The 20,741-nt window shown below is 36.7% G+C and overlaps 2 protein-coding genes across 9 annotated transcripts; both read left to right on the plus strand.

Annotated features, from left to right (window-relative positions):
• Nucleotides 1-736: 736 nt before the first annotated feature.
• LOC108983352 (BTB/POZ and MATH domain-containing protein 3-like) lies at nt 737-4,355 on the plus strand. Of its 2 annotated transcripts, none has more exons than XM_018954951.2 (4): nt 737-1,434; nt 2,707-3,055; nt 3,256-3,532; nt 3,989-4,355. In XM_018954951.2, exons 1-4 carry the CDS (start codon nt 1,043-1,045, stop codon nt 4,204-4,206), a joined length of 1,236 nt encoding a protein of 411 aa, XP_018810496.2. In that variant the 5' UTR covers nt 737-1,042; the 3' UTR covers nt 4,207-4,355. The 2 variants fall into 2 exon arrangements, with proteins under 2 accessions (XP_018810496.2, XP_018810497.2); XM_018954952.2 differs by having other exon boundaries at nt 814-1,434; nt 3,256-3,586; nt 3,989-4,072.
• Nucleotides 4,356-9,760: 5,405 nt separating this feature from the next.
• LOC108983350 (ultraviolet-B receptor UVR8-like) lies at nt 9,761-19,467 on the plus strand. 7 transcript variants are annotated; one of them, XM_035683155.1, is made up of 11 exons: nt 9,761-10,149; nt 10,873-10,946; nt 11,197-11,281; nt 11,617-11,745; nt 11,842-12,075; nt 12,264-12,503; nt 15,420-15,463; nt 16,613-16,795; nt 17,828-17,918; nt 18,745-18,788; nt 18,966-19,467. In XM_035683155.1, the coding sequence occupies exons 1-11, from the start codon at nt 9,930-9,932 to the stop codon at nt 19,086-19,088; spliced, it is 1,467 nt and encodes a 488-aa protein (XP_035539048.1). In that variant the 5' UTR covers nt 9,761-9,929; the 3' UTR covers nt 19,089-19,467. The 7 variants fall into 7 exon arrangements, with proteins under 7 accessions (XP_035539048.1, XP_018810495.1, XP_018810491.1 ...); XM_018954950.2 differs by having other exon boundaries at nt 9,776-10,149; nt 11,839-12,075; XM_018954946.2 differs by having other exon boundaries at nt 9,787-10,149; nt 11,839-12,075; nt 12,258-12,503; nt 15,420-15,481.
• The last annotated feature ends 1,274 nt before the right edge of the window (nt 19,468-20,741 follow it).

A 20,741-nucleotide genomic window follows, 5' to 3' on the forward strand; every position in this document is an offset into this window, starting at 1 on the left:
AAAAAGTCATGTTTTGTCCATTTTACCCTTACTTGACTTGAGGTGGATGACTGCAAGTGTAGCTTGGAGAAATTTTTTTGCACTTTATAGGATTTGAGTCATCGACGCCGACAGTTTATTTTTGGTAGAGCAGATGAACAGTTAAATTTAATGATGAGTAATTTATTTTATAATTTTTTATAAATATATTTAAATATCTAAATATATATAAATTTATTTTAAATAAATTTTATAAAATTCACTCAATCATTTTAATTTATTATTATTTATAAAAAATTTAATTCAACTCAACATCTAATATTTTATTTTTATAAATGAAATGAGATTAAAATTAAAAAATTAAATAAAATATTGTTAAAATATATTTTTTAATATTATTTTTATTTTAAAATTTAAAAAAATTAAATTTTTTATTTTATTTTATATTGAAAGTTGAAAAAATTATAATGATTAGATGAGATAAAATGAAATGAGATATTTTTTAAAAATAAACTAGAACTAAATGTAACTTTTAAGTGATCAGCTTGGTTAAAACTCACCCGGTATTCCATGTGAGTTGGTTGACTTGGATTGGACCCGATCGACCCAAAGAGGGATGTGCGAACGAAGACACCACCGGAGGTCGAGTAGTTAACCCAAACACCCACGGGCCACCGCACGAGTGGAATGCTAGATGGCTAGTCAGTCAAGTAGAAGAGACGGGCAATACATAAATTATACTGTAAGAGTTAAAACTACTTTTGTATCTCTCCAATGAATATCAAATACAAGAGCCGTCCCAAAAAAATAAAAAAGAGAAAAGAAAAGCAAGCTTGTATTTATAGACCATCTAGACTACAACGGGCCCGTTAAACATAAAATCGCCGCGACCTTTTCTCTTCTCACTCTGCCTTCACATCATATTTTCGCTCTTCTCCGGCTAAACCCTAATTCTCATAGGTGGTGCAATTGTTCGTTTCCAGCATTGGATTTTGCTACCTATAATTCTTTCAATTCAAGTAGTTTTGAAATCGCCTCAATATATGTTGCGAATTGCGCGGTGATGGCTTCCGCGGCGAATTTCAAGCCCGGCGATGACACGAGCTCGTGCTCCATATTTTTAAGCGAGACGGTGAACGGGTCTCACCGATTCACCGTACAGGGTTACTCTTTGGCCAAAGGGATGGGCGTGGGGAAGTACATAATGAGCGACACGTTCACGGTGGGTGGGTACGAATGGGCGATTTACTTCTACCCCGACGGTAAAAATCCAGAGGATAACTCTATGTACGTGTCGGTTTTCATTGCGCTGGCGAGCGACGGCGTGGACGTGAGGGCTTTGTTCGAGCTGTCGATGCTGGACCAGAGCGGAAACGGAAACAACAAGGTGCACAGCCACTTCCTACGCGCTCTGGAGAGCGGGCCTTACACGCTTAAATACAGAGGCAGCATGTGGTAATGGATTAATTTGATTTGGTTGATTTGGTGTTGTTATTATTTACATTGTTAATTTTGGTGCGTTGCGAGTTGGGAACAGGCCTTTAGAGGAAGGGATCTGCCGTTGTAAAACAATAAGGGTCGAGTTCTGGGACAAATTGATTTCAATCAGAGGGCTTTATGATAGTTCAGGAGACTGGTGGATGTTTGTGAGTTTAAGACTGAGTTTGTGAGAGAGTAATAGACCTTTGCTTCTGAGGTGGATTATGATATGGGAATTGGAATTTTGGTGTGGGGAATGCGTTTGATGGGAGAAGTGTGATTCTATATTTTCTGCCACAATTGTGATGAGTTTATGTGTTTAAATTGCGTCTGTTTGTTGTATTCCAAAGAAGTCCGTTCTACGATAGAAGAAACACTCGTTCAAGCAATTACGCTACTGATATTCCTATTTGGAATTAAAATGAATCCAGGATATTATCAATTGGAGAGACTAGCCACTTCTCCGAACTTTCTTTTGGTCTTGAGATAATAAAAAATGTTAGTTTGTTCAGTTGATGAAAAAATGAATGGGAGATACAAGAAGGAAAGAGATGTGGAAAACATAGAAAAAAATCCTATATTGAAGAAGTCAGTTGATGGAATTGCTAAAGTTGGGAAGCCTTGAACATTTATTTTATATCAGTAGTCTTGAACAAAAATAGAGAGTTGTATTGAGATTTCAGAGAGATTGAAATTGGAAAGCCAAGTCATGAAAATAGGATGCATTGAAAAAATGGATGACGCATACTCAGAACTCCTTGGTTTTAGTTGTTTTACTCATGATATGATGTTTAAAAGTCAGTAGTTCCCATTGTAACAACAATTAATTTTTTTTTGGGTATAGTAAATCAGTAATTACATATAAGAAATGCTTGGTCTACAAATAAATCTACAAAAGGGGATTTACAAATTGATGCGACTTGATGTGGTACGTCAAATTATAAAGTTCATTTTATTGTAAATTAGATATGAATCATGATACCTCACATCGAGTCACATCAGTTTGTAAGTTTGTTTTTGTAAGGTTTGTAGATGTAGCACTTCTTATTCCAAATAGTAAACCAATACTTTATACCTGGGTTATCATAACTAATTTGATGTCTATGCATGAATTAATATTATTTGCACATATTGCCCATAACTTTGGATGTTCCAGCTGTGTTTTTTTCTTTTTTCTTTTTTTTGGGGGGGGGGGGGGGGGGGAAGCTTTACGTTTTTCCTCATACTGTTGTTACACTTGCATTTCAGGGGATACAAACGATTTTTTAGAAGAAATCTTTTAGAAGCTTCTGATTATTTAAAGGATGATTGCCTTGTAATGTACTGCAAGGTTGGAGTTGTCACAAATCATCTTGAGTGCCCAAAATTACGTACCATTTCTGTACCACCGTCAGATATGGGTCGAGGTTTTAAAGACTTGCTAGTATCTAAAGTTGGTTGCGACGTAGTTTTTCAGGTCGGCAATGAAATGTTCAAAGCTCATAAGTTGATACTTGCTGCTCGTTCTCCTGTATTTAGAGCTCAGTTTTTTGGACTTGTTGGGAATCCTAACATAGATAAACTAGTCATAAAGGACATTGATGCCTTCATCTTCAAGGTAAGGCTTCTTGATCACATAGCTTCCTCTTATCACAATGCTATACCCATCTTTAAAACTTTTCCCAAAAGTTTAGAAACTTTCAAGAAAATCTTTTGAGAAAGCGGCACTGTTAAAGAAATGTTACAATTGAAGAACTTTTTGAGAAATGTTTTTATTGGGGTTTGAAAAAGTGTTGGCCCTGCTATCTGTTTTTTCAGGCGATGCTTCTCTTTATCTACACAGACAAACTTCCCGATGTAGACGAAGTTGAGAGCACGACAACTATTTGCTCGTCCACTGTCATGGTGCAGCATCTGTTGGCTGCTGCTGACCTATATAATCTGGATCGACTGAAATTATTATGTGAATCAGAACTGTGTAAAGCAATTAATATCGACACAGTGGCGACAATACTTGCCCTAGCCGAGCAACACCACTGTCCACAGCTTAAGGCCATCTGTTTAAAGTTCACTGCCAATCCAGAAAACTTGGGAGGTGTGTATTATCCGTAGGAATGCTGTGCAAACTCTCGGGTTATGTCAATTTCAAGTATGGTTCTGCTTTATGCTTCTTCATGCATAATAGCTAACATGTCGAATATTTTCAAAATCATTTACGAAGGTTTGTTTTTACAATGTTTTTTTCCTCTCAAAAAGTCAATATGGAAGAAGTTTGGATGATACTTTTGTAAAATTTATTTGGATGAAGAGAATGTTTCTTATTTAATTGCATGATTTGATGTTTATCTTGAGGACATGGTAACCGTGGACATCCTTTTCCTGTTTGGTTCATCAAAATTTATAATTACACTTAACGTTATGGTCGCCAAAACACACTTGTCACATTCTTTTGTGAAGAGAAATATCTTGGTTTTGTTACTTTTGTACATAACCATTGTCTTTGTGTTGTATGTTGAAGTCTTGAAATACTAATATCCTTCATTGTTTGCAGCGGTAATGAAGTCTGAAGCATTTAGGCACTTGGAGGAGAGCTGCCCGACGTTGTTGTCAGAGCTGCTGGCAACATTTGCATCGATAGATGAGAATTCAAATTCTCTATCGAATCGGAAGAGGAGTAGCAGCAGCACGTTCGGGATGGATCTAGCAGCAGATGGGGCTGAAGCAGAATCGGCTAATCCTAATGGCCGGTGCCTAAGGAGGCGATTGTAGTTGATAGTTACATGTAGGTGCCTTTAGAACCAGTAAGCCTGAAAGTTCTCCCATAAAGAGAATCCTAGTTATGCATAACGTTCCAGTCATTCATAGTGTTCCTTTTAGTTAGTCAGCCCCTATACAAAGTTCATGCGTTCTTTCCAAAAGGTGAAATTTCTCTCTAGCCAGCACTTTATCGAGTAAATTAGTTTGGGTGCCTTTGAACATTTCCCGCAAATCGTACGGCTTCGTCGTGTTATTTTCTATTAAGCAAAGCAACCCTCCTTCCGTTATTCTCAATATAACAGAACGGTCATGGCTCCCCCCCGCTAGTTAATTGGCGTGGCAAACCTTTCAGGTTCCATCTAAGGTCTTCATCCGTCGTTGACACCACTTTGAAAGGGTTCTCTTGTGCCTCTCAGTTAATGCTCGTGCAATCCCCCCTCTACCCCCAATATTTACTTGGCGATGATCTATCATTAGAAAATGATAAATGAACAACTGCTTTGTACACTTTTTTTTTGTAACTTTTATTTTAGATGATGGGTATCTTTACAAAATATCCTCTTATTTTTACAAAACTTACTAAATCATCTCATCTCACTTAATCATTATAACTTTCACAAATTTTAACAAAAAATAAAATTAATAATTTAATTTTTTTAATTTTTAAAATAAAAATAATATTAAAAATAATATTTTAATAATATTTTATTTAATTTTTAATTTTTATTTTAATTCTGCTTGTCTCGTCTCGTCTCGTCTCATCTCATTTACAAAAATAATCGAGATTAAAAAATTATTATTAGCGTTTGATGATGATGATGGCAAAACAAAAAAAAAAAAAACGAAATATAATCCAACTTTGTCAATACTAATTACTTGTGTCGAAGCATATGATTTTAGCTCATTGTGAAACACGAAGTCCAATGACCCAAAAAAGCCATATAGGCGAGTGTTTGTTCAAGGGCAGTTCAAGAGGGCATCCGCAATTTTAAACCCATAACGAAAACAGTAGGAAAATTGTCGTAGGCTAGACTCCTAGCATAGCTCATCTCCCTTTTTCCTAAACTACATGTAGCTTTGCTAGCCACCACCACTCCGGTCATGGTGCCACCACCATCAACACCTAGACTTGCTTGATATTACTCTCATCATTAATAGGATGAGAAATATTTAGTTAGGAAAGAAAACTTACTTGGTATTAATTAATAATTAGATATTAATAAAAAAATTAGCCTCCATTAAAGATAAATAACTTATAAATGAGTTAAAGTTAAACGCTCTTGTAAGGAGATTTTCCCCCCACTAAACCCAACAAACCTGTGAATGAAAACTAATGAAATCAAGACCAAAAGCTCGGCCCAGGACTAACAGTCTTCAACTTGGCCCATGGGGTTCTCTAAGCGCAACTTGCAGGAGGAAGGATGTTGCAGGAATGAGACTCGTCGATCTGAAAGCCCCTCAAGTAGTGTCGAACTCTTAAGTGCCCGCTCGCATAGTAGGCGTAATGTGCGGGAAACCTTGATCTTCTGACAGGAAATACATCAACAGACTACTAAGGATATTGTTTGGGAGAAGGAAACCAGAGAACCATGCCGCATTATTGGCACCATTGCCCAAACTACATGTCACATTAATGACGTCGTAACAAAGTCATGCCACATTAAATGACCCTGACACAGGAAACAGTACGAAGAACGTGAACTCTATGGGAGATAGACACGATCTGTCCCCTTAGACTTACAGTATAAATAACAAATCTCATGTACGAGAATATCTCTCTGATCCCTAGACTCCTTTAATTATTTACAAATTTTCAAAAATACTTATTAACTTTGACATCAGAAGTTCCCCATGCCCCAAGGCCGCTCTCTCTTTGTTGCACTTTCCTTCATCTTTTGCAAGCCCATTTCGAAATATCTGAGTTGTCAAAAGCTAGCCCAAAAGCATGCTAAACACGATGTTAACAACTCTCTTGAAAATAAAGACGATCACATTTTGTTAAGAGAAGTATTGTAGCTATAAAACGATTCAATAAAATTAAATCCACAAACTGACGTGACTTTAAATGATATATTATATTTACTTTATAATTTAATTTACTATATCTTAATTTATAAATTTACTTTTCTAAAATCTATTTATTGCAACATTTCTCTTTGTTAGTTTAACTAGTGGTATGCGAGAGCCAAGCCCAAGGCGCAAGGCTCCCCTTACCATGGAGATTCATCACCTACACAAAAAAGATATATTAAGGGACCCCCATCCTAGACGATTGTAGGCTACACAAATTGTATCCCAAGATTAAAGCACACGATCAACACGTATTACCCAAGGTCTACCTGATCATCAATCATCCATACTCACTGTGGGATCACAAACACAACCGGACATTTGATTTTACACTCGTCTAAGATCAGCCTCTCAATTATAGGGCCCATTCCGTACAATCATTACACCCTATTTTCTAACCACACGATCGATCTGCCGGATACCAAAACAAGTCACCCGTCTTCGAATGCATGATTGCGGAGCTGAAACAGTTTGCATACATTATTTAATGGGGCCCCAACTCTGCACATTTGAGAGAACATTTCCAGCGATATACATTGAGCACAAAGTTATCTTATACATACACCTTGCGATGTTCCAAAACACAGCATCATCAACCACTCAAATTATAGGGCCCCTCTCGTACCGTACGTACGGTCATCCACCACCCTAACCAAACAAAAAAACAAAGCAATCAACTGAAATGATTTCGGAGAGGCCTATCATTATTCAGGGTGATGTCCACCTTAAATGTGAGCAAAGTCCACGGACTTGATCATCATCATGGGACTGTTCACACAATCATTGTGCCTGCCTTCCTAACGGCAGGGTTGCTGAATATGATGGTTCCCGTTTTGATAATTGGGGCACCCTGTTATGTGGTGCATGAGGCCCAAACGTAGTTGCTTCGTGCGCTCTGCAAGAAATTGGCCGAATGAGTGGCTACACGGATCCGTACCCGATACACCACTTAAAACTATTAGTGGCTTCCAATTTTTTTCCACTTTATCCAAATCACCTTTTTTAAATTGTGATGCTTGTCGATTGTTCTTTTGGGCTGGACTGTGGGCCAGTTTTCGCAATGAACCGGCCGAAGTCCAATCGAAGGCCGAGCCAGTATAGTTAATTTTGACGAATCACGAGATAAGGGCCTTTCAATCGTGTATTAAAAAGACATTTGACATTTTGTAGACTAGACTATTAAAATGGTACGCACTTGTTATATTCTCGAAAGATATTTGATAAATTTACACATTAAAATGGAGGAACTTCTCTCAACTTATTTTGGAAAAAATCAATCATTTATAAGAAGAGTATTTTTTAAATTGAGTCTCCATAATCCAACTCTTGATCATGAATCGTGAAGCTGGAATTTCATGCCATTTATTATTATTATTATTATTATTATTATTATTATTATTATGCCTTTCCTCCATAAACTTGGGTTGATGATTATATTTCTTGACAAAGAACAAGCTAAGCTTCTTTAATTACTATAAGAAAATTACTTATTTGTGACTAGTTATTTTTTATAAAAATGAGTCTATTTTTATTGTAAATAATCCATCACAAATATTTAATTTTCTTATAATAAATATATATTTAAACCCATAAAGTCACACGTCTTAATCCTTTTTTTTGGAAAAAAAATAAATAAATACACACGTCTTAATCCTAACTCAGAGAAGTTGAGACTATCTGTCCAATAATGCATCACCAAAAATATGCCATGTAGTTTTCAGCCGTCCAATATATCTGGAAAATAATTATTTAGGTGCTGAAAATCCGATTGCATTTATTTGATTGAGACTTATCAATATTAGTAAAATTTGGTGCAGCTCTCTTTCCCATTTGTTATCAAAGAATGTAATGTACCAATCATTATTCATTTCTATACCTTATGCTTATAATATTTTTTTTATAAAATATGATAATATTTTTCATAAAATGTGAGGTGTAAGATATTAAATAGTGATTGATGAGAATAATTTTTTTTAGTTCAAACAAGAGATAGATACTCAGGAGGCTAGATAGATCTTGCGTACGTGCACCTTTTATTTTTGAATTTTTTCATTGCCGCTCGATGTTTCACAAAAGAGAAGAAACTGTTCTATTGTCGGAGAATTAATCTCAGTTTAGAGCTAGTAACTACTTCACGAAACGTATTCTCAAAATTAGGTGATTTGAAAATTTGTTTATATGAAAAGCTGTTTCTTCTTTTCCAAGTCTTGAGAATCTGTTGACAGAAGTGTAGAATATGTTTCATCTTTTTACTAAATTTAAGGTTCAACATGTATCAAGAATGGGAAATGAGGTTGCATATCGACTTGCACACTATGCTCGGAAGGTTGAAGATATTGAGATGTGATGGGAAGTTGTTTCAATGTGTGTTGCAAAGGCTGTTTAGCTTGACAAAACTTATTTGTAATCTATTACGAGGTTAATGATTATTTCTATTATATATATATATATATAAAAAAAAAAACTAACTCGGACATTAATCTAATGTTGTAAATGTTCCATGAACTTTCCGTATAGAGCATTGGAACTCAAGTCAAGTACTGTCTGTCTTATTTATTTATTGACATTGTCTTTTTGGCCGAAAAAAAGTACGTACTCAAGTGATTGAGACTTCGTTTGGATGAGAAACATCTTTCAACTCATCTCAATTCATTATTATAATTTTTTTAAATTCTAACATAAAATATAATAAACAATTCAACTTTTTCAAATCTTAAAATAATAATAATATTAAAAAATAATATTCTAACAATATTTTATCATTTCAACTCAACTTACTTCAACATCCAAACGCAACCTGAGAATGCATGAATGGCTCATGCGAATTAGCCAAAAGAATTAAGTAAAATGAGTCTGCACGTACGTCTTGTCTCTTGTCCTAACCTCCCCCCCCTCCCGATATTTTAGATAGTGCCATTCATGGGCGTGAAAGACCGTCACGGCCAGCATTCTTAACACACACATGTCGCAGACGAGCAATGCTTCTGAATGAAGGAAAAGAGACATGTTTGTCATTTTTATTCTGTATAATCGTTTTAAAAGATATAAAATTTATTATTAAAAATTTAATTTTTCTTCACATAAATTTTATATTTACTACTTTTTAAAATAAAATACACTTACATATTTCACGCAAATATCATTTTACATTAAAAAAAAAAACTTGATTAATCAGAGGGCCCCACGAGTGACTTGGACGACACTTCAGAATACAGAAACCTTCCCATCCTCCACCTTACACTTGTCGACGTCAATGATTGGGGTTCTAGTCCGAGGCCGACACGTGGCAAGGAATGAGGCCGGACACGACATCCACCCGCGCTTGGCCTCTAGAGTTCGGGGTGGGACTGTGGCCACCCTCCAGAAACTTCTGGCTACCAATGTCGGAGCCATCTACCGGTCAGAATATTGCCAAGTGTTCATAAACCCACGCGAGCATCCTACGTGGCATCCCCATGTCCCTGAAAATGATACGGCCCCTTTTAAGGGACCAGCCACCAAGCGAGCCGAAATGTTAGGGCACCTTGTACAGAGTCCTTCCCAAGTCTACCAATGACCAAGCTCAGAACTCTCTCTCTCCCAAAACTGAAACCTCAAGATAATTTAGCCTTCAAAAGCATTGTTTTCGTATCTTTTTCTTTCGATTAATTTCCTGGTTAAAGGCAATGAATGGGGAGGGTAAAGGGGACGACGAGGCTGTGAAAATGGAAGAGGAGATTAGGGGGAAATTAGTGTACATGTGGGGTTACCTTCCGGGAGCTTTGCCACAGAGGTTGCCGCTGACATCTCCGGTGGCAGTTAGAGTTCCGGCGACCATCAGCTTTGCAGGGGATTCCTGGAAGGATGTTTGTGGAGGGGGTTGTGGATTTGCCATGGCCATATCTGGTATGCTCTTCAGTCTGTCACTATTTGATTTTCGTTTTTTAATTTATTTTTGAAGATTCTGGTTCTCTTTTGGACACTGGCTTTGGGAATGTCGGTTGGTTTGGTATAGCAGCAGTGGTGGTTGATTGGTGCATTTGATTCTGTTTGGTTGCCGAGATAATGTGGCAAAAGGAAGGAAAAAGTGAACGTGGAGCGCATGCGATCTACTTCGTTTTGGTTTTGGGACATTGAAATATTACGTTTTTTTTCCTTCCTAGTTCCTCCACTTATTTTCTTTCAAATATAAAGTCTTCCCTCTTTAAAACAATTGTGGCCTCGTACTTGATTCCAAGCGGAGTGATTTGTATTTGTATTTTTTATTTTTGGTGGTTTTTTTGTTTTTGTTTTTGTTTTTTTTTTTTATGAAAAAAGCATCTCTTTTGAATATTAAACCGTGAAAATGTCCGTCCTACTGGATGTGATCTTTCCGTCTCTATTAGCTTTGGAGCACCATTTTTGGGCACTTTGAAATTCTTCTTGCTAGAATTGCCCTCAGACATGGATTTGCAATATCTGGGCTTTTCAATACTTATTTTGAAATAATTTTCAAGTACAAAGTGATATATTTGTCCTCCTCGTAGTTGAGTCTTTAATTGCTGTTCTCATAAATTTCTAGCTTCTTTAAAACCCAAGTTATATTTGTTATATTTAGTTGCACTTTCCTGACCCTTCTTTCTCAATCAGAGTCCGGAAAGCTCATTACTTGGGGTTCAACAGATGATCTAGGACAAAGCTATGTGACATCCGGGAAGCACGGGGTACTGCAATTGCTCTTAACTCTCTAATTTACAAATTTTTAACGAGTCCCCCTACTCGTAAAAACTTGGCAACATCCGCATAATGCAATTTACATGACATGCATTGATATGCTTGTCAGGTCATCCATCAAAAGATATTGGCTTGATTTCTGCCATGTCAGCGGTGTTACAAGTAGAAATTTTCTTTTTTAACTAATCATTATTTCTTTGTTTGTTTGCTGAACTAACGGAAATTTTAATAACTGAGAAGGAAACTCCGGAGCCTTTCCCTCTTCCAACTGAGGCTTTGATAGTGAAAGCTGCAGCAGGTTGGGCACATTGTGTTGCAGTAACAGGTAATTCTGATTTCTTAAAAGCATTTCTGCTTGTCATCTGCAGGCTGTCAAAAGCATCCTAGCAATTGATAACTAATTTTCTGATATGTAAATTCTTAAAAGAAACCAAAGTTTGCAAAACGAAGTTGACAAAAAATGTACAGAAGAGACATTAAATGATGCCAAAGTTTGCAAACGAAGTTGACAAAAAGTATAGGAGAGACAACCAACGTATTCAAGCTATTGGTAACTGATTGATATGTAGAAGCAAATCATTCAACTATGTCATGTAGTTCTCTGTGTAATCTACGCTGCATGGAGCCACTTAAAGAGTTTGTGTTGTTTTTTAAATACAGAGAGTGGAGAAGTTTATACATGGGGATGGAAGGAGTGTGTTCCCTCTGGAAAGGTCTTCGTAGACCCAACTTTGCGGGGTAGCTTCGAAAAGGATGTTTTTGAGAGGCAGTGTTCATTGACAGACCAAGGTACTATCAGTTTGGCATCCTTATCATGGGTCTTGACAATGGAGATAGCCTTCTATTCCTTGTCTCTGACTACTCAAAGTGGTTCTCTGACAGTAGGCCCTCTCTCTCAAGGCTCACGAACAACCGGTGGAACGCTATCTGGTACTGATGCTAGAGGAGGTGGAGAAGAAAGTACTAAACGAAGAAGAATATCTTCAGCAAAGCAAGCAGCTGAAAGTTCATCATCGGGTGATGAAACACTCACGGCATCGCCATGCCTTGTAACGCTGAGCCCTGGAGTAAGGATAGCCACGGTTGCTGCCGGGGGGCGCCATACTTTAGCATTATCTGGTAATTTAACTCTGTTCTCAATAGCTTTTGCCCAATAGCCTCAGTTTTGATGCATATTTTTTTTTTCTATTTCGTTTTTATTTTAGTACTTTGGTTATCGTACCTAGGTTGGTATGCAGTATGAAATTTGAAGTGGAAGATCAATCATTTAAAGCAAGACATATGATACTGATTTCCCGTAGTTTCAGATATCGGACAGGTGTGGGGTTGGGGCTATGGAGGTGAAGGGCAGCTCGGTTTGGGTTCACGGATACGTATGGTGTCCTCTCCTCATCCTGTACCTTGCATAGAGTCCTCTCCTTGTGGAAAAGATAGATCCATATTACTCTCTAGAGGGAGCATGAGTTCTGAAGGACAGGGTTTTAGAGTTCCGGGAAGTTATGTGAAGGGCATTGCCTGTGGAGGGCGACATAGTGCAGTAATCACAGGTGCGGCTATGAAGTAGTTGTACCATTAAGTATAATGTCATGAGCTTTTGTGTTTGATCAATTCTGGTATTATTAGTTTGGAGTTTGAACTCATCTGATTACCTGTTCATATTAAGCATATGTAGAGGTTTCTGTATTCTGAACTCTAGAAAGAGACTGTTTTTCTTGAGTGAATTCAGTTTAAGATTGATTGAAAGATTATAATAGCATACAATTCTGAAAGAATTTGTAGAGATAGTGTTAATATTAAAAAATGATAAGAGAACTTTCAAATTTGCTGGAGAGAATCGAAATACTTGAAAATTTTGCATGATTTTAATTAATATATGGTAGCGTATAAAAAGTGAATGAAGATCTCCCAAATCTATCTATCATGACTATAGACGAGTTATGAGTGGGAGTTGAACTAAAATGTACAGTAGGTTGGCAACTAAATTTTATATATTTTGAAATCTACAGTAGGTTGCAATTGAGTTTCATATATTAGTATGCTTTATGGCGGGGAAGTTCAAGAAAAGCCTAAATGCTACATTTCTTGTTCTGATTCCAAAGAAGACTGGAGCATCGGAAGTGAAGGACTTTAGGCCAATTAGCTTTATTAATGAGGTATACAAAATAATTTCCAAGTCGCTTGCAAACAAGCTAGGGATGGCCATTGGTAAGATAATCTCAAAGCGACATAATGCTTTTGTAAGGGGTCGCCAAATTTTAGATTTTGTCTTAATCGCCAATGAATGTCTAGATAGTAGGTTAAAGTCTGGTGTTGCAGGAATTATCTGTAAACTAGATATGGAGAAGGCATATGATCATGTGAACTGAGACTTCCTCTTGTATTTATTGAAGAGATGTGGCTTTGGGGAGAAATGGTGTAAGTGGATCAGATGGTGTATTTCAACAGCAAGATTTTCAATTTTAATCAATGGCAACCCAGAGGGCTTTTTCAACAGCTCACGAGGTCTAAGACAGGGAGATCCCCCGTCCCCTCTTTTATTTGTTATCATCATGGAGGCTTTGAGTAGGATGTTATCGGCGGTGGTCAGTCATGGGTTTTTGTCTGGATTCCTAGTGGGTGATTCAAATAGGGGCTTGATCTCGGTATCTCACCTATTATTTGCAGATGACACACTAATCTTTTGTGAAGCAGAGCAAGACCAACTTCAGGCTTTGAAGGCACTTCTCTTTTGTTTTGAAGTAGCGTCAGGGCTAAGAGTAAATTTTGATAAGTCAGAGTTAGTGGCTGTTGGGAACATCAGTAATTCTCGGCATCTGGCTAACACTCTAGGGTGCAAGGTCGCTTCTTTGCCTATGACATATTTGGGGTTACCGTTGGGGGCTGTATCACGGGTTTCAGCTATTTGGGATACAGTTATTGAGAAAATAGAACGGAGATTAGCAAGGTGGAAGAGACTGTATCTATCGAAAGGAGGCCAGGGCGACCTTATCAAGAGCACTCTTTCTAACTTACCAACATATTTTTTATCTTTATTTCCAATTCCAGCTTGTATGACGGCGAGAATTGAAAAACTATATCGTGACTTTCTATAGAGTGGACTGGGAGAGGAATTCAAGTTCCACCTTGTCAGTTGGGATAAGGTGTGCAGACCAATTTCCTCAGGTGGGTTGGGGATAAAGAATTTGAGAACATTTAACTGGGCACTTCTTGGGAAATGGCTTTGGAGGTACACTATTGAACCGGAAGAAGCTCTCTGGAAACTTATGGTTGATTGCAAATATGGCAGGGTATGGGGGGGCTGGTGCTCTAGTGAAGGGAATGGGTCTCATGGTGTGGGGATTTGGAAACACATAAGACGAGAGTGGGGGATGTTTTCTCGATATACTAAATTTAGGGTGGGGGAGGGTACTCGTATAAAATTTTGGAGGGACATTTGGTGTGGGGAAGAGGCACTCATGGACTCGTTCCCTATGGTTTTCCGAGTGGCACGAGACCAAGAAGCTTCGGTGGCGAACCTCATGGTTCGTTCAGGGGATCAAATTCATTGGAATATACTCTTTAATAGAGCAGCCCAAGACTGAGAACTAGACAGTTTTGAGGCATTTTTCAGATTAGTGTATACTATGAAGCCGAATGGAAGGTGTGGTGATAAGTTGTGGTGGACACCAGCAGGTAAGGGTATCTTCTCGGTGCGTTCCTTCTATAAGTCCTTTACTGTACTTCAGAATACCCATTTCCCTTGGAGAAAATTGTGGAGGAATAAGGCACCCCCTAAGGCACTCTTCTTCACTTGGATAGCCGCCCTAGGTAAGATTTTGACTACCGACAATTTACGAAAGCGTAGAGTAATTATTCCCGATTGGTGTTGTATGTGCAAGAAAGCTGGGGAGATAGTGGATCATCTTTTGTTACATTGTGAGATAACTAGTACCGTGTGGAGCGAAGTGTTCAGTTGCATAGGGTTAAACTGGACGATGCCTGCTACTGTGGTGGAATTATTGGCTAGTTGGGTAATACCAGATGGACCTCCACAAATCAAAGCTGTATGGAAGATGGTTCCTAGCTGCATTATGTGGTGTATATGGCGAGAGCGTAATGAGTGGACATTTGAAGATAAGGAGCGGACCTTAGAGGAGCTTCGAGTTTTATTTTTCCGTACCTTACTGCTTTGGGCTATAGCTGTAGATTTTAATGGCCTAAATGTACATGATTTCCTTGTTTCTTTTACAGCAACTTAGATAGGCCTTAACTCTAGTATAACTTCTTGTGTACTTGGACTATGCCTATTCTTATTTATACTATCGTTTACTTATAAAAAAAAAATATTAGTATGCTTCATCTAATATGTTATACTACCTATATGTTCTAGTTGCTGCAATGCCAAATTTGTTTTTGTTTGCCCATTGAAACTGGTTAACTTGTAATGTACTGACATTTTCCATATGTCATTACTTGTATTACAGATGCCGGAGCGCTACTTGCATTTGGTTGGGGAATGTATGGACAGGTGAGTTCTTTTGGACATGTGAGTTCTTTTTGTTGAATGCTTTTGTGCCTTGTGTTCTCTCCTGTTGAAATTGTTAGTGTGGCACTTCATTTTCTTTTTCAGCAAAATATGCTGATTCCTGGTTTAATAATAATTTATCAGCATCTACTTATCAAAAATAATTTATCAGCATCTATGCTTTACTTTTTCTGAGGTAGTTTGTCTGAATATGTCTCTTAGGTTTATTGTTGTCTTCAATGAAGCAATTTGCTGTGCTGTATGATGTTTGTGATTCAAAATGTTTCATAGTTCTAGCTAACGTTATATTTATGTTAAGAGGATCCATCATGTCACTTATGAGAACATAGATTAATAAATAAATAGTTATTGGGATTCAGTGTCATAAATTCCTAGCATTATGATCTAGTGTGAGCTCTTTGAAGCTTACTGCTAACGTATGTAAGTGCAACAAGTTCATTGAAGATTTCTTTTAGCATCACTTTAGTCAGAGATTGCCGTCTCTTCTTAGTTGCCATTACTAAGTGGTATTCCGGCAACCTTATTACCTCTGTTGTTAGTTGATATAAAGTACAAACCACTGTATTGAATTCCCATCTACTGCTTTGGCTGATATGGGGTACTATTAATTTAATGTTTCTACAAAATGATTAGGCACACTTCTATTAGGATAAGTGAAATCCTATATCTTGAGTGAAAATTCGTATGCACAGGCCAGCAGGATCCTATTTATCCACTTGTTCAATAGAGTCTAAAGCAAAGCAAAAGTGGTTCGTGAAATAACTTCACTAACTTGAACATTTGGCTGCTTGACCGTGAAAATCATTGTATTTTTGCTTCAAAATTATGCAAAACCACACAACGTATATTCTCTTTTACTTCAGGTGGCATGTATAACATTTAATCATCATATTTCTCCCGGGAAAGTAGTTGAGTCCCATTTCTTGGCTGTTCTTCTGGATTAGCATGTAGGCAAAGTTGAACATGGTGGAGAAAAGGCACTTTAGATTTTCAAGATGAGGTTCATTCTGGGGGATAATCTACTATATTTATGTTAATGTTCTCTTTTTTACTCTCTTTGTTGCTTTATGTTTTGACTAGCCATGATAAAGGAGTAAACTTGTTTGCTCTGTCATGTTTTTTATGTCAAAGTGTGGGCAAGGGGGTACAGATGATGAGTTAAGCCCAACCTGCGTGTCTTCCTTACTTGGTGTCCGAATAGAGGGTGTTGCTGCAGGACTGTGGCACACAGTCTGTATATCTGCTGACGGTGATGTGTATGCATTTGGTGGGAATCAGTTCGGGCAGTTGGGAACTGGTGGTGAACAAGCCGAGGTATAATAATCTATTCTTTGGTTTTTGGATTCTGTAAGTTCCTTCACTAAAATGGAGAGACAACTATATCCTCATCATATCACACGAATTTGGTTATTGTACCATCATATGGGGGTCTAGATTCCTAGATTGAAAATTCTTGGAAAAAACCCAACTATGCTAGTTGTACCATGAAAGCTTAGATTCTTACCTTGATAATCTAGTCAATGGCGCAACTAGATCATACTAGTTTGTATTCATATCTTTATCCTTTTTCAGATTTTTTATAAGCTAACTCTTACCTTTGTCTGGTGAAGTTAGAATGTTGATGGCTTCAATAACACAAATTAGGAGCTAAGGATGTTATTTCTTCATATTTATTAAATGTCTAAATTTACCTTTTTCCATTAGATTAAAGATCTACAAAGGTATGCCCCAACTATGCAGGCGCAATAGAGACAAGAAAATCATGTAAATCAAGGCCATTAAAGTTAACAGCTATGGCCCAAGTACATAGAGTTCTAATAAATAAAGCTTTTAGTTCCTCCATTGATCTCTCCTTGCCTTCAAACATCTGATCATTTTGCTCCTGCCACAAACACCACATGATGCATATAGGGCAATCTTCCACAGTTTTAATTTGTTGAATGCCTCTTAGATTTATCCAGCTAGCCAGAACTACCACCACTGTTGCGGGCATAACCCAAGCCAACTTCAGTCTGCTGAACACCTCATTCCATAACACTCTAGCTGTCTCACAATGTAGTAGGAGATGGTCCACAGACTGTTAATGATATAAATATTCTCATATTACTAGTCCTTAGTTCGAATTCTGACCTTACTCCCATGTCCACAATATATTTCACATATCAGACTGACTTACTAAAGGGGATTCTAGCCCAAATGTAAAAGAGTGTTTAGACGATTGGTCATTTAACAATATGTATTTCTTGGTTACCACCATGTCAATGCTCTACTTTTTATGTTGTGAGAAATTATTGTCCTTGAATGGAATTTTTGCGATTAACTTTATTATTTGCACTTTTAAACCAGACCCTGCCAAGGCTATTGGATGTTCCAGGCCAGGAAAATATGCATGCAAAAATTTTATCGTGTGGGGCACGTCACAGTGCCTTAATTACAGGTATGCCACCCCGGACTTCTGTAGGCCTCCATTATTCCTTTTGCTAGTGCTGACTAAGAACCACCCTCAGACCCATGAGATTCTATGTGTGCAATTTTGAACACTGCCGGACTTCAGCTTTGCACATATGTACACCACCATTCCAAATTGGGGAAAAAGGGCAAAGGGAAATAACTTATGGTGTGCTCGTTGGACACATATCAATACTGAATCCAAGTGTGGAGTCCAATGAAACTTCCACGAACCTATATGTCATTCTCTTGAGTTGTTCAGTGATAAACATCTGTTTCTACCTCATGTAGTTATTTGTCCAAGACTGTATTCACTTCATTTTTGTCAGCCACTAGACTGAGCATAATTTTTTGGGGAATCTGAACACAAGTTCGAATGGGCAAAGTCGTGTACAAGTTTATGGTAATCAATAGTCTCATTTTAGTAAATTTCAGCTAATTATAAATTTTATTATTGAATAGACAGAATGCCGAACAAATACAACTCACTAGGCAACTGTTTTGAAAGATCTTTACTGGGAAAAGTTTTTCTTTTACTTGTTTTTTCTTTTCTTTTCTTTTTTTCTTTTAAGCTTGTATTGCTGCTAAAAAATTGGACTAATTAAAAACTGAATTATATGTTGAAACGGTGAAAGATCAAGGTAGTACTTTGATTGGTATATTCCTTTTTTACCGTGTCGTAGAATGAAGTCGCACTGCATATATGTAGTTTATTAGACTTAGATCGTGTGAGAATTTTAATTTCATATGAATTGATGCTCAAAAGTTCATTTTTACTGATGCATCTGTTGACTTGCTTTCTCTGTTTCATGAAGACGATAGGAAAGTTTACTGCTGGGGATGGAACAAATATGGCCAGGTATAATGCTTGGACTTATCAATCATCAAGCTACCGTTAGCAGGGCACTGCACTGCATTAATATAATACCATCTTTTTTGTATTTTGTATCATATGAAATGACAGAATCTAGCTTCACATTATTTGATTACCAGTCTAAAGTTTTACTAATCTAGACTCCATGTTTGCATGTAACAGCTTGGTTTGGGAGATGTGATCGACCGCAACATTCCTTCTCAAGTCATTATTGATGGCTGTATTCCTAAAAATGTTTCTTGCGGCTGGTGGCATACCCTTCTTCTCGCTGAATCTCCCACTTGAATTCCTCATTTTCAGGAGGCCTTGGCAAAATTTTGCAGGTAGCAATTGTTTAGATTGTTAACTTATTGAGTAAAATATGAATATGTACATACAATAGCTTGTATACTTAATACATCCGTGCATGTACTCATTCTTTCATGGCTGATGTGTTCCATTCACAATCACTGGCCCTATCTTTAACACCGTTGCAAGAAGGAACCTTTGTTGGGTTTCCAGATCATGTATAGCATCGTGTACGTCTCTTTTCATGTAATCATCATCTAGCCTTTCTAGTTATGTATAGGAGTGTCTCTGGATTTACTCAAATCATTTGTGGATGATGGTTGGACTTGCCTTAGTCTTTTCATTCATCAACTAATGAAATTGTAGTTCAGTAAAATCTATGAATGTCTCCTCCTCTGTCAATGTTTGGTCCTTTCGTGGTCCAACAACATTTCCTTCTTGCGCAAACTACCAGCCTAAACCAGGGCTGGAAACTCAATGGGCTCGGCCGCAGAAATCTGTGGGATCCAAATCATTGACTCGTTTGTTTTCGTAAATGAGATGAGTTAAGATGAAAGTTAAAAAATAAATAAAATAGTATTATAATATATATTTTTAATATTATTTTTATTTTAAAATTTGAAAAAATAGAATTGTTTATTTTATTTTGTATGAAAATTTAGAAAAATTGTAATGATTAAATGAGATAAATTGAGAAGAGTTGTAAAAATGAGTGATTTGTTTATTTTCCATTTCGTTGTGAAGTGAACGAAATGGAGTGGTTTTTTAACTACCGCTCGTACAAGTTCATCATTCGAACTCTTTACACCAGCAGATTTGAATATTTGTTAACGATTTTATTACGGAATATATTTTATATGATATAGAGAATAGAGATGAGAAAACTTCTAAGATTTCGGAAAATAAATTAAAATAATATAAAAGTAAATAAAGAACTTATGATATGTTATGTTCAATTCTAAATCTCTTAACCCTAACTCACTAATTTCATATTGAGTATTGAGTTGATGATGGATTTATTTGATAAAAATTAGTAGTTTTGAACGTTGGATTTTAAAGTTAGAAATGAATTTTGTCGTCGTAGAATATGCAAATTTTATATATTTTCTTTAAAAAAATTGAATAAATATATGATTCGCATAAAACATTTCCTTTCTAGCGCAAACTACTCGGAATTCAATGGGCTGGGCCGCATAAATCGTCGGGACCGAATTACAGGAATATGTAACGTTGACAACAATTGTCAATTATTGTCGGCAAAAAAGTCAACGAAATGGAGTGGTTTTTGAATTGGGTAATTATTTTTTTACTATTTAATTATTTTATTTCCTTTTTTCTTTTAAAGCAAACTTGCACATTATAAATAAAAGGAATATTACACATTTGAGGAGGGTCTTTCCTTTTGCTATTTGATTCTAGAGTAAAAATATCTCAACATGATGTTCTTACTTAATCATGTAATTTAATTAAAATTTTTATATCAATTTTTATAAAATATCTCAATGAGTAAAAGAATATCAATTTTTATAAAATTGAATTTATTTTTAATTAAATTAGATGATTATGTTAATTGATTTAATTTATTTTCTTCTATATTATGCAAGAAGGTTATGTTTTACGATTTTTAATCTAAATTCAAAGAACTAAAAG

Source organism: Juglans regia, chromosome 12 (assembly GCF_001411555.2).
Source record: "Juglans regia cultivar Chandler chromosome 12, Walnut 2.0, whole genome shotgun sequence".
Lineage (NCBI taxonomy): Eukaryota > Viridiplantae > Streptophyta > Magnoliopsida > Fagales > Juglandaceae > Juglans > Juglans regia.

Excerpts from the sequence above, each read along its gene's own strand:
- LOC108983352 (XM_018954951.2), top strand. The coding sequence starts at position 1,043 with ATGGCTTCCGCGGCGAATTTCAAGCCCGGCGATGACACGAGCTCGTGC. Across the intron at positions 1,435-2,706 it reads AAATACAGAGGCAGCATGTG|GGGATACAAACGATTTTTTA; the intron begins GTAATGGATTAA and ends CTTGCATTTCAG. Across the intron at positions 3,056-3,255 it reads TTGATGCCTTCATCTTCAAG|GCGATGCTTCTCTTTATCTA; the intron begins GTAAGGCTTCTT and ends CTGTTTTTTCAG.
- LOC108983350 (XM_035683153.1), top strand. The coding sequence starts at position 9,930 with ATGAATGGGGAGGGTAAAGGGGACGACGAGGCTGTGAAAATGGAAGAG. Across the intron at positions 12,076-12,263 it reads CCATACTTTAGCATTATCTG|ATATCGGACAGGTGTGGGGT; the intron begins GTAATTTAACTC and ends CCGTAGTTTCAG. Across the intron at positions 16,796-17,827 it reads CTGGTGGTGAACAAGCCGAG|ACCCTGCCAAGGCTATTGGA; the intron begins GTATAATAATCT and ends CTTTTAAACCAG.